The sequence below is a fragment of the Urocitellus parryii genome, chromosome 5 (assembly GCF_045843805.1).
Source record: "Urocitellus parryii isolate mUroPar1 chromosome 5, mUroPar1.hap1, whole genome shotgun sequence".
Classification (NCBI taxonomy): domain Eukaryota; kingdom Metazoa; phylum Chordata; class Mammalia; order Rodentia; family Sciuridae; genus Urocitellus; species Urocitellus parryii.
In genome coordinates, this window is record NC_135535.1 from 3,711,444 (window position 1) to 3,723,687 (window position 12,244).

Sequence of the window (12,244 nt, forward strand, 5' to 3'; positions counted from 1 at the left end):
TGAACAGTGTGACAGGAGGGATTCAAATGCGTGAAGAAATCACAGGGGACACCTGCCCCAAATGACGGGACAGTCGTGTCTTAACATGGGTGTCTGACTACTTGAACACGAGGCTGGAACAAGCACCCTTCTCCTTACTGGAGGGAAGCACCCCAGGGCAGGGATGGAGTTATCTTCCCCGACAGCCTAGCCACAGCCCAGAGCAAGCCCTCCACAGCCTCCTGTTGAGCCAGGACACAAAAACAGTCTCAGCCTAATGGACAGGGGGTGGCTGGCTGTCCACGCCTCATCTGGCTAGTGGGTCTGAGCATGGGCCGCCGGCTGCTCACCTTTACCTGCTCCTGGAGATGCACACACACTGGATGTCCTGCTGGAAACAGACCCTGAAGAAGAGGACTTCCTTGTAAGACTGCCAGTATAGCCAGGTGGCTTTAATAGTGTCTTCTTTAGCCCCCACAGAGACAAAATGTTAAAGAACAGAATCAGCAAAGATTTCATTATCCATCCATATTTACTTCTGCCAAAGTAGGCTTTTAAAATAATTTGTAATACTTTAATGATTATCATCTTTAATTTGGTAATGGTATCCATGGAGGATTATCCCCAGGACCCTGCAAATACCAAAAACCCACAGATGTTCAAGTTCCTTATATAAAGTAGCATAGTATTTGCACATAACCTACACATGTCCCCTTACCTTTAAGCCATCTCCAGATGACTTACAGTGCCTAATGTGAAGTAAACAATGGTGACACTGCACTGTTTAGGGGATCATGACAAGAGGAAACACCAGTACGTGTCCAGCACAGATGCAGCTTTTGTCCTGAGTGTGCTCACTGTGCAGCTAGTGTACGCACACAAGTGGGGACCAAGGACATGGAGGCCGCTGTGCTTCTCCAACTGCAGTCTTCAAACCTTCGCTTGAGGAACATGTGAGGAAACTAACTGAAATGTAGATTTGTGGGCTCCAACTCATACCCCAAATTGGCTGTTGTCGGCCCAATTTGTGGCACTTTAAGAGGGAACACCAGTGATCTTTACAATGGATGGCCGTCTGATCAATACCAGAAAATAAATGGCAAAAGGTGGGAGTCTCCATGCCTTTGGAGAGCTGCAGCTCAAAACATCTCACCACGTCCTCTGCAGGGACCTCGCAAGGGAGACAGGGGGCATCCCACCATTACTGAGATGGACCTTCCCCAGCACACAGACTTTTTCACCAAGCTGCCTCTAGTGGACAATGTTTTCAACTTTCCTAATTTGACTTTAATAAAAAATCACACCCCTAATAAACAAAGTTGCCACCCTGTTCCCATGTATGGCACGTTACAGCCCCTGTGGCCCTGGCCGACTCACCTTACTAGGAATGGGGAGTGATCGCTTGCCTTGGCCCAGGTAGCTTCCGTGAGCTGGAAGGCTGACAGCATCCAGAGCCAAGCTGGGCTTGTCCAGGAGCACATCCCGGTGAGGCTGCTTTTCATTTAGGAGTTTCACCCTGGAAGGACTAGCTGGTCTCTCTGTCTTGGGCTGAAATTTTTAATTTGAAATAGGAGAACTAGGTATCCTTAACAAGATCCAGAGATGCTGAGGCTTCTCAAGTGACCCCAGACCCTGCCTCTCCTCCCCAGATCTATCATGCTCCTCAATTCATCAGCTGGCGCAAAGGAGTGAGGTTCACGTCCTCCACCAAATGACTCTGCACACACTGACGATGACACAGCCTTCTTGTCAAAAACAGCATGAAATAACCCCAGATAGAGGAGATCTGCCAGAGCCATTCCTCAGTTGGGTCCTCACTTAAGGACAATAAACTGGCTCCAGCTATGCAGATTCTAAAACGCTGCACATCAAAGCTTATGATGAAGTTCACCTCTACCAGAAAAGCCACCCAACTGCAATAGATCTCATTCTAGTGCAGGAAGCCACTTCCTCGGACCAGATATCAAACAAAAAATAAATTCCCAACATACTTAGGGACAAGGGCATTCGACTGCTCCAAGCTCACATAAACAGCAAGGAGATTAATAAGCCAGGAGTGGCAGATGCTCACAGTCACAAGGGTGCAGCATCTAAACACCCAAGTTACACTTCACATAACAAAACCACCATTATAAAGTCTACACTCGGTGGATTTTCATATGTTTGAAATTCTCTACAACCATCAACGTAAGCTTGTTTTAGAACATATTCCCCTAAAAGAAACCCATATGTATTAGCAGCCACTATCCAGTCTCTCAGCCTCGCCAGTCCGGGGCAACCTCCACCCACTGGCTTCTGCTATAATGTGCTCCTGATGGTCATTTCATCAAATGGTCAAACAGTATATGACCTTCTGCACCTGGCTTCTTTCACTAAACACGTATTCAAAAGTCATCTATATAAAGGCATGTATAGTACTGCAACTTTTTTTTGTTGTTGTTTACTGAGGATTAAACCCAGCATGCTTAACCACTGAGCCACATCCCCAGCCCCTTTTATTTTTTTTTTTTTTATTTTCAGACAGTTCTCACTAAATTGCTTGGGGCCTGGCTAAATTGCTGAGCCTGGCTTTGAATTTGCAATCCTCCTGCCTCAGCCTCCCAGGCTGCTAGGATTACAGGCGTGTGCCACCGTGCCCAGCAGTACACCTTTTTATTGCCAAAAGAATTCCACTGTCTGAAATATACATCATTTATCCACTGTCAGTTGATGGACTTGGGGTTGGCTCAGTTTTTTGGCCATTATAATAATGCTGCTGTGAATCTCTGCTCTGAATACACATGTCTAGACCCACAAATCCTGCCCTATGTCCATCTGTGCTATACTCACAAACCCCTAAGGTCAGGTCTCTGATCATGGTCAGGAAGTCAGAGGATGGGTTTAAGAACGGGAAAGGGCATTTCTAGGCAGGTCCTCACAGTGGGTTCTGCACTCACCTAACCCTAAAGCAGCCCACAGTGTCATTCCCTATCACTGCTGCCCACGGCAGGGCAGCGCTGGGAAGGGCAGCAGGCCCTCAATAACCTGCCCTGCCAAGTCTCTCTGACCTCTCCTCCACAGGAGGAGCAAGAGGTGGATCAGACAGGCCAGAAAGCAGGCTGTGGTCTCCATCTGGCATACCCTTCTCCTGGCCATCCCTCTACAAGCCTCCCAGACCCTCAGTTCCCCAGAGTTAGCTGAACGTACCCCAGTGACATGCCCGTCAACTACCATTTCCCAGGACAGCTCTTCCCCACTCAGTGCCCAAGTGGAAAACAGCGTAAAGCTAAGTCACAGCCAAGGAGCATGTGGCTACTAAGTCACAGCCAAGCAGCATACCCAGTGGCCACCAAGTCACAGCCAAGGAGCATGCCCAGTGGCCACCCAAGGAGGGAACTTCTGGAAGAGGGTACCTGTTAAGACACATGCATCCTGGTGGTGGGACACCCAGTGCTGTGACAGAAGCCAGTGTGAAAGGCGCTCTGAGGGCGCATTCCCAAGCTGTCGCTTCCGTGCCCCACTACTACTGTCTTCCCACCCCACACTCTGGACCTCAGTCTCCATGCAAGGTGGGGTGGGAGGCTGAGAAGCAAGGAGTGCCTGGGTCCCCAGGGAAAGCCGTGCCGTGTGGTTTTGTCTACCTTCTCTAATGCAGAGGGAAGGGGCCGTCCTCTCACAGATGAAGCTCGAGGCAGCTGCAGCTTGCTGGCAACCCTCTTTGGAGGCACTCCCTGATCCGGGGGGCAGACAGCACCTGGTTCCCCTGGCAGAGGACAAGAGGAGGAGGGCAGTCCCTGTGTCAGGACAGGGCCCACACGGGCAGGGGTGCTGGGCAGGGCCAGAGAGGAGGCTGGGAGCAGGGGCTCCCCGGAGGGTGGCAGCCCCGGAAAGGGGCTGTCTGACAGGTAGTAAGTCTCTCTTTTAAGTGACTTGGGACTCTTCTCCATTTCCTCTTCTTTCTCAAAGAGTTTCATTTTTAGTTTTGATTCCTGGATGAACTTCTCCACACCCTGGCTCCAGGAGCTCCCGGCCCCTGCCGCTGGGAGCCCCTCTTCTCGGCTGTGGCTCTCCAGCTGCAGAGCCAGCAGGCGAGCCTCTCTGTACACTTCCACGAATTTCTCGGCCGGGAGGGGGCTCAAGGTGCAGGGACCATCAGATGCTGGCAAGCGAGGCTGTTGGGCAATCTGATGATTTAATTCCAAGCTGGCAGCGATACATCTTTCTCTATGCCCAACAGGCCCAAAAAAGACTTCATCATCTTCATTTGCACTATTTTTAAAGAAAAGGACTATTAATCATTCATAACACTGGCACTCAAATCAAAGACTTTACTCAATGTGGTTGGGTCCCCAGCAAGGGAAGAAAACTCATTTGTTTACCTTGAAGAAGACAATGAGAGGTCGAAGTCGAATTTTTCATCGGCCAAAAGAATACCTGGGGGGACAATGTTGAATTATTTTAGGATTGAGGTGAAACAGGAAAATATTACCAATCTCTATAGCTATGAGGGCCATGAGGAAATTTCACCCCCCAAGTATAACCTATTGCTATTTTAATTTAGTGGTATTTTCATAGGGAGCTTATTTTTTTCCATTTTCTTTTTTAAATTGCACCAGCAATTCTGGGTTTGCTAAACCACCCCAAAAGCACAAAGCCTTGTTTTTGTGATATAATCTAAAAATGCATTCACCAAATCATTCAGCTGGCTTTTCAAGATGAGCTAATTCATTTTCAGGTATAGAACCACCAGTCTCAGCTCCCTTGGAATTAAATTCCCCCCTCCCTTTTTTTTTTTTTTTTTTTAGTACCAGGGATTCAACCCAGGGGCGCTTAACCACTGAGCTACATTCCCAGTCCTTTTTATTATTATTACTTGTTATTTGTTTTGAGACAGTGTCTCACTAAGTTGCTTAGGGCTTCACTAAGTTGCTGAGACTGGTTTTGAACTTGCAATCCTGCCTCAGTCTCCTGAGTTGCTGGATTACAGATGGCTAAATTCACCTCTTATAAACCACAAAATACCCATTCACCTTTCAACAATGAATTCAAATACAATTGAAATGCAGAGTAGAGACTCAAAAAGTACTTGTTGACACCATCACTCCTCGGAGTCCTTCCAGAACCCCTCGCCCATACTGCCATCACAGCCTCCACTGGCCCTGTCCCTCACCCAGCTCCCTCTAACAGACCCCAGGCTCTGGTCAGTGGGTCCCTCAGCTGGGGCACTGCTCCCCACCTCCAGCCCCCATGCCACAGCTCCCATAGCCCTTGCACCTGACCCCCACCTCTGGCTGCACTAGCTGGGCATTTGGGCTCTCTCTGGCCCCAGCAGGGCTCAAAGCTCCTCCAAGACAACAAATGTCTTATGTGCCCAAATTCCCCAATGTCCAGCTAAGGGCCTGGATGTTTAGCAAACAGTTACTGAAATGCACTGAACTGCTACTTCAGTAATTAAATATGCAGCATTTTCACAGACGTCTTATTTAATCTTAATAAACAATGAAGCATATTTAATAAAAACCCCGAGAATCTGAAAATACACTGGCATCCTACTTAAATCTTAGTTAAACAGTCCTAATTATCTAATCAAGGAAAAATATAGACAGGCTGGGGGTGTAGGCCAGTAGTAGAGCAAAATCTTAACTCCTATGAGGCCCGGGGTTCAATCTCCAGCACCAAAGCATAAAGGAACTTAAAGAGCAATGGCCACCAGAGAGAAGTGAAAAGGTTCATAGGCTGGTTTGCTCAGCTTCTGGCACTATGCCTATGAACATGGCTGAAGCGGATCGTTTTCCAGGAAAATATTTGGTTTTCTATTATACTTATCCAACATGATTTATAAACTGAGTCCAGAAGAAAGAAAGTAAATCCTAGTAGTTCAATTATCATAAAATAACTGGAGAAACTTATTACAGGACTATCCTAAGGAAAAAAAACAAAAAACAACCCCAGCTGGTTTCACAGGATAATTCTATCAAAGCTCTGTAAGAGCATCTAATTCCAATACTATTTACACTGCTCCAGAAGACAATGAAATAAATCTGGTAACCTGCTTCTGTAAAGCAAGCACAGTGATACCAAAAAACCTGTGAAGGGGGCTGGGGTGTGACTCAGGGGCAGAGCACTTGCCTAGCACATGAGGCACTGGGCTCAATCCTCAGCACCACCTAAAATAAATAAATAAATAAATAAGTGTGTTGTGTCCATCCATAATTAAAAATACTAAAACAAAAACAACAACAACTGTGAAGTTTGCTCAATAAAGGTAGCTGGAGACTAGTCTTAACTGTGTCAACAAAAATGGTCCTCAACAGGAACAACAGCAGGAGAATCCAGCAGCACATTAAAGACTAATAATGCTTTACTTGACCAAACTCATTTCATTTCAAGAGTGTAACATGGTTTAATTCAACACAATGTTGCAATATAACCATTATATTACTAGAACTACAGAGTACGCATATACTTTGAAGAGACATATGCTAAAATGCAACATATACTCTTAAAGGGTCTTAATAAAAAGTAATAGATGTATTTAATCATACAAGGAAATTGTCATCTCAACCCAAAAGCTAAAATTAGGTTCAATGGGATAAAATCAAAAGTATTCCTTCTGGACTGGGGTTGTGGCTCAGTGGTAGAGCGCTTGCCTAGCAAATGTAAGGTACTGGGTTCGATTCTCAGCACCACATATAAATAAATAAAGGTCCATCATCAATGAAAAAAATATTTAAAAAAAAAAAGTATTCCTTCTAAGGCAATAGCAAATGTACCTTATCAGCTGGAATAGGTTAACTGCTGATATAACAAAGAATCCCCAAAGAATCCCCAAGCTCAACTGGCTGAACAATAAAGACATATTTCTCACTCAGACTATGTCTGCTAAGGGTAGGATGGACCCTGCTCCATGGCCTCCCCACTTCAGATCCTGGGCTGACTGAGCCTCCAACATCAGGACCACAGTTGGTTTCCATGACAGGGAGAAGAGGAAAGAACAAATTCCAAGCTGGTTCTTAAGGACATTTACCCAGGAGGGACACACAACACCACGTTCCCATTTCACTGGCCAAGCAAGTCACCTAAGCCAAATCTAAACTTCAAGTGGGTAAGAGGTATTATTTCATCACATACCCCCCCAAAAAAATCCACAGAAATATTAACGAACGGTACCAGTGGCTACCATCTACATGTAAATCAGCACACAAGCCAGCATTAGGCTTAACAGAAAACCACAGAAACAAGCCCATTAAAGCCAGGCACGAGGCAGTGTTGCCAGACCCCACAATTCTTAATGTTTTGGACACACTGACCAATATAAACAGATAAAGGAAAGAACATGGAGACAAAGTTTGAGGGTGCACCAATGCTACAGTTATAGACTCAGAAAAATCAACTGAAAGCTATTATAAATAGTAAAAGGATAAAAGAACACTCCCAAGGACAAAATTCTTACATGGCAATCAACATCATTCACATACACAATGAACAGTTAGGAGACATAATGGGCAGAAAGTTTGATCCATATATCATATCAGGACAAATTCCAAATAAATCAAAAATCAATTGAAAATAAAAAAAGAAGCCTTAAAGGAGCAAGAGGAAATTGCTTTTTAATCTTGGAGTACTAAGGCCTAACTATGACACCAAACCATAAGCCTTAACATAAAAAAATTGATTTTCAAATATAAAAAATTTGTAAAATCTCAAAATGGCAAAAATCACCATGAGCAAAGTTAAAAGGAACAAGAAGCAGAAACAAAGCTATTTGCAACTTATCTCACAAAGGGCTAATTTATAAGAATACCTACAAATTGCTAAGAATACAACTAACAACCTAATGGAAAAATGGAAACAAATTTCACAGAAAATGAATAAAAATGTTCTTAAATACAACAAAAAGTTCAGTCTCACTCAAAGAAACTGGAAAGAAACCTTCCCTAAGGCTTGACTTTTCACCTGTTAGACTGGCAAAAAGCAAAAAGTCTGATGGACTGTAGGCAAAACTGCACGGAAAGAAACAATTCCTAGACGCTTTGTGCAAGGCAAAATTTGCCGCAGCTTTGAGGAGGGCCACCTGGCAAAAGTGTCACAGTAAAACTGCAATGCCTTTGGACCCAGCAAGCCCACTTCTGTGAATGTACTCATTTGTAACAGCAAGACAATAAGCATAGACTCAGTGTTCACCTAGCAGATGAATCAAATTGCAATTCAATCCTGTGATGGAACACTGCATAGGTACAAAAAAATAACAACATGCCTTTACACTGACAACTCAATCATCAAGATAAATTAAGTGTGAAAAACAAGACGCAGGACAGGGTTCTATGTGCTCCACGGGTTCTATGTGCTCCACAAGAATATACTGGCACTGTCTACATATAGGCTGGCATTTGCACAAAGTGTCTCTAGCAGGGGATACAAGACATTGATGACATCAATGACTTTTGGAAGAGGCAAGGAGGTGAACAAGGGACAAAGATGAAAGGGCTCTATTTCACTTTTTACAATCTCAACTTAGGAAATCGATTTTATAGGTCACTTCCAGAAACTCTCTACTGTCTACTGTGGAAAAAAGTATGATGGGCTAGAAGCCAGCCTCTTCCGGCCTGGGCTGCGTGACTCAAAAACTCTGCAGACTCAGGAGCTCCGACAAGCCACATCATCCACCAGGTGCCAGGCAGATTCAGGACACACGGTATCGGCCCTCCAGCATGCACCAGGCAGCACAGTGAGAGGATAACACACAGAGGGGACACTCTAAGGAAATTAAATAAAGTGTTTGAGGAACTGGTCAGAGGTCAGTGGCTGCAGCAATGCTGAAGAGGTAGAAGGTAAGCAGGTCAGATCCCGGGGGCCTGCAGCCAGGCACAGGGCCTTCGTTTTATTCAAGTGCAATATAAAGCTATGAAGGGCTTTCAGAGAGTGTTATAATCTAACTTGTGATTTAAAGCATAAGGTTCCCTGGCTGCATGTACAGTGTGTCAGAAACAAAGCCGCAATTACAAATGCACAAACTAACTGTTATGGTTTAGACGAGCTCGCCCCCAAAAATTCATGTGAGACAACGCAAGAATTCTCAGAAGTGAAATGATTGGGTCCTGAGAGCTGTAACCTAGTCCACAGATTAAGCCCCAGTTAAGGATTAGCTGGGTGTTAGCTGTAGGTAGGCAGGGTACAGCTGGAGAGGTGGGTCACTGGGGGCGTGACAGCGGGGGGGGGGGGGGGGGGGGCCGGCTGTATTTCCACCCTGGTCAGTGGAGCCCTCTACTTCCTTGTTGTCCTCTGCTCCTTTTTTCAGCCTCACCTCAGGACCAGAGCTGGAGTCACCTGACTGTGGGCTGAACCTCTGAAACTGTGAGCCAAAACAAACTTTTCCTCCTCTAAGTGGTTCTTGTCTGGTGTTTTGGTCACAGCAGAGAAAAAGCTGACTAAAACACTGGACAAACAGGCGAAGACGAGATGAGGTGGTTGAGAACAGGATAGTGGCATCTGAATGGAGGTGGAAAGAGAATGGATCCAAAATACATTCTTGGGGGGCTGGGGATGTGGCTCAAGCGGTAGCATGCTTGCCTGGCATGCGTGCGGCCCGGGTTCGATCCTCAGCACCACATACAAAGAAAGATGTTGTGTCCGCCGAAAACCAAAAAAAAAATAAATAAATATCAAAATTCTCTCTCTTTTTAAAAAGAAATACATTCTTGGGCTGGGGCTGTAGCTCAGTAGTAGAGCGTTTGTATGTGTGAGGCACTGGGTTCGATCCTCAGCACCACATAAAAATAAAGATATTGTGTTCATCTACAGCTAAAAAAATTAAAAATAAAAATAAATACATTCTTAAGGTGGAAACCACAGTGATTGGTGATGAATGTGTGTGGAAGGTCTCAGCCTACACAGCTGGGTAAACAGAGGGGCCGTTTACTTTGCTGGGAAAGACAAACAAGAACCAGTGAAGACTGGGGTGTGGTGAGGGAGCACATTAGGTTTGAGGTGCCACAAATTCATGTGAAGGTGCCAAACAGGTGACTATCCAAGACCAGAGCCCAGAAAAGAGCTAAAATTGAGCATGTCCACAAAGCAGACAGGGCAGAAACCCATGGGATGACCACCTGGGTGAAAGTACAAAGAGGTCCCAGGCCAGGTCCAGGGGGATCAGCTTGTAAAGATGGCAGAGGAAGAGCAACCTGCAAAGAGATGCCAATTCACCAGGTCAGGGAGGAGAGGAAAAGCAAGAGAGTCTTGGAAGTTTCCAGAAGGAAAGGAGGTGGGATGTTATTAGAAAGTTGGTTAATTAAATGTGGACAGAAAAATGACAAAAGAATTGGCAATGTGGAATTTTAGTAACTGATAATAGCAACTTGACTGGAGGGGTGTGGACAGAAGCTGGAATGGAAGGAGAAGGAACTTGGCTCTGAACAAGGAACAGCAGTGGAGAGGTAGGGGAGAAGATGCGAAGACAAGGGAACATATTTGCGTGTGGATGGATAATGAGTGTGATCTAATGGACAGGCAAAAAACATGGAGGTGAAGAAGGGCAAAAGAAGGGGTGAAGCCCTTGAGGAGCAGTGGGGTTCAGTATGTAGTCAGAGGGACTGATTTGAAGGGAGGACACAACAGGAAGGAGCCAGTGCAGAGGAAACAGACAAGAAGAAGAAGCAACAATGATTGGTAGGTAGTCTCTAGGATTCCGCACAACAGTGATGCTGAGGGCACTGTCATACCTAGTGCCCCTGCCTCACCTGAGTGTCCTGAGGAACAAAAGACAAAAGGATGTCAAAATGCTTTAAGAGGAAAAGAGGGTATAACCTTTACAGCTGGCCCACCGTCTGAATCCCCTGGCTTCCACATCTGTGGACACAGCCAACCTTGGATTGGAAATACTTGAATCCAATTGAGCCGGTCCTGAACCTGAAGACTTATTTTTCTCGTCCATTATTTCCTAATTCAGACTGATAACTACGGACACCGGTGGCATTTATGCTGAAGTGGACATGTTAAGTGGTCTAGAAATGACTGGGGGCACTGGGAGGACACGCCTCCGTTATATGCAAGTACCATGTCATTTTACGGGAGCCTGGGCCTCCGGGGGTTTCCCCGAGGGCTGCTGAGGGGCAGCTGACCTTCCGTGGATGTCCTGCTCTCTCCTCTGATAACCACCAGACCAGAAGGGCACAAGGAAGCAGAGCAGCGGCCAGGCTCCCCGGCTAACACGGTCCCCGCGGTCCTAACAGCCAGCCAGCGACCAACGAGAAAACGTGCAGGTCACCGCACACACGTCTGCGCTGCGGGCCCGGCGGGGTCCTAGGCGGGCGAGGCCGCTGCTTCACGGGCAGCTGCGGGGGAGCGACCCGCCGGCCCCCCAGCGCCCGGAACCGCCGGGCTGCGCTCACCTTTCTCCCCGACCGCGTCCATCTCGGCTTCCCGGGAGGAGCCTGCGGAGAAAGGGCGGCGGTGAACAGGGTCACCGGCCCACGGACCTCGCCCTCGCCCGGCCCTCGCTTCACCCTCGCCGGCCGCGGAAAACGAAGCCGCCCCGCCGAGGGTTTAAATGCAGCGCCGGGCGGAGCGAGCCGCCGATTGGTCGGTTTGAACAGGCTCGCCGCCCGGTGCACCCTGGGAGTTGAAGTCCGAGCACCGGAAGTGAGCCTAGCGCGCACGCGCACTCCTCCGCGCGCCGGCTTGGCTGCGCGCGGCGCGGACACTCCTGCCCGGAAGTCTGCGGACCTCCAGTTCCCGCCCCCGATTTCGCTTAAGCTACGGGGCGCTTGGGAAGGGCAAGGGAGACCAGGCTCGGGAAGGCGGGGTGGTCTGCAGCGTGGGAGGAGGGTGGCCTTCCCGACGCACTCCCCTTTTGCGTGTCCTGGCATCCCCGACGCCTCTGCATCCCGAGGCTCCTGCAGCATCCTGGGGCATCCATGTGCTGGGACCCTTTTACCTTTACTTTCCCGCCCTGAACCTCTGACCTTGGGCCCTCTTCTGAGTAGCATTCCTTGTGTTTCTCACGATCTCACCTACCTGGAAAACAGTGTTGGTGACAGATCCACCCAGTTGCACACCCTTTGGGTGGCAAATGACCCTAAGCCAGCTTCAGGCCGGTTTTAGAAAGGAGGATTTCCTGGTTCCCAGAACAGGGAAGTCTGGGGGTGGCCTGCATAGAGGAAGGCTCAAAGGACAGTGGCTTGGACCTCCCATCCACCACTTCTTGGTTTTGCTCACGCGCCCCCACCGGTCTGGTCTTGTTGGGCCCACCAGCTACCTTCTCTGGGGTGGTGGCCAGTTAGTGTCACCT

The 12,244-nt window shown here is 47.5% G+C and overlaps 1 protein-coding gene across 1 annotated transcript; it reads right to left on the bottom strand.

Moving 5' to 3' along the window:
* Positions 1-294: 294 nt before the first annotated feature.
* Positions 295-11,858, bottom strand: LOC144254849 (G2 and S phase-expressed protein 1-like). Its single transcript, XM_077798459.1, has 6 exons — positions 11,231-11,858; positions 10,695-10,703; positions 4,338-4,392; positions 3,600-4,227; positions 1,355-1,527; positions 295-454 (listed from the first exon to the last, which is right to left on the bottom strand). The coding sequence occupies exons 1-6, from the start codon at positions 11,856-11,858 to the stop codon at positions 295-297; spliced, it is 1,653 nt and encodes a 550-aa protein (XP_077654585.1).
* Positions 11,859-12,244: the final 386 nt, after the last annotated feature.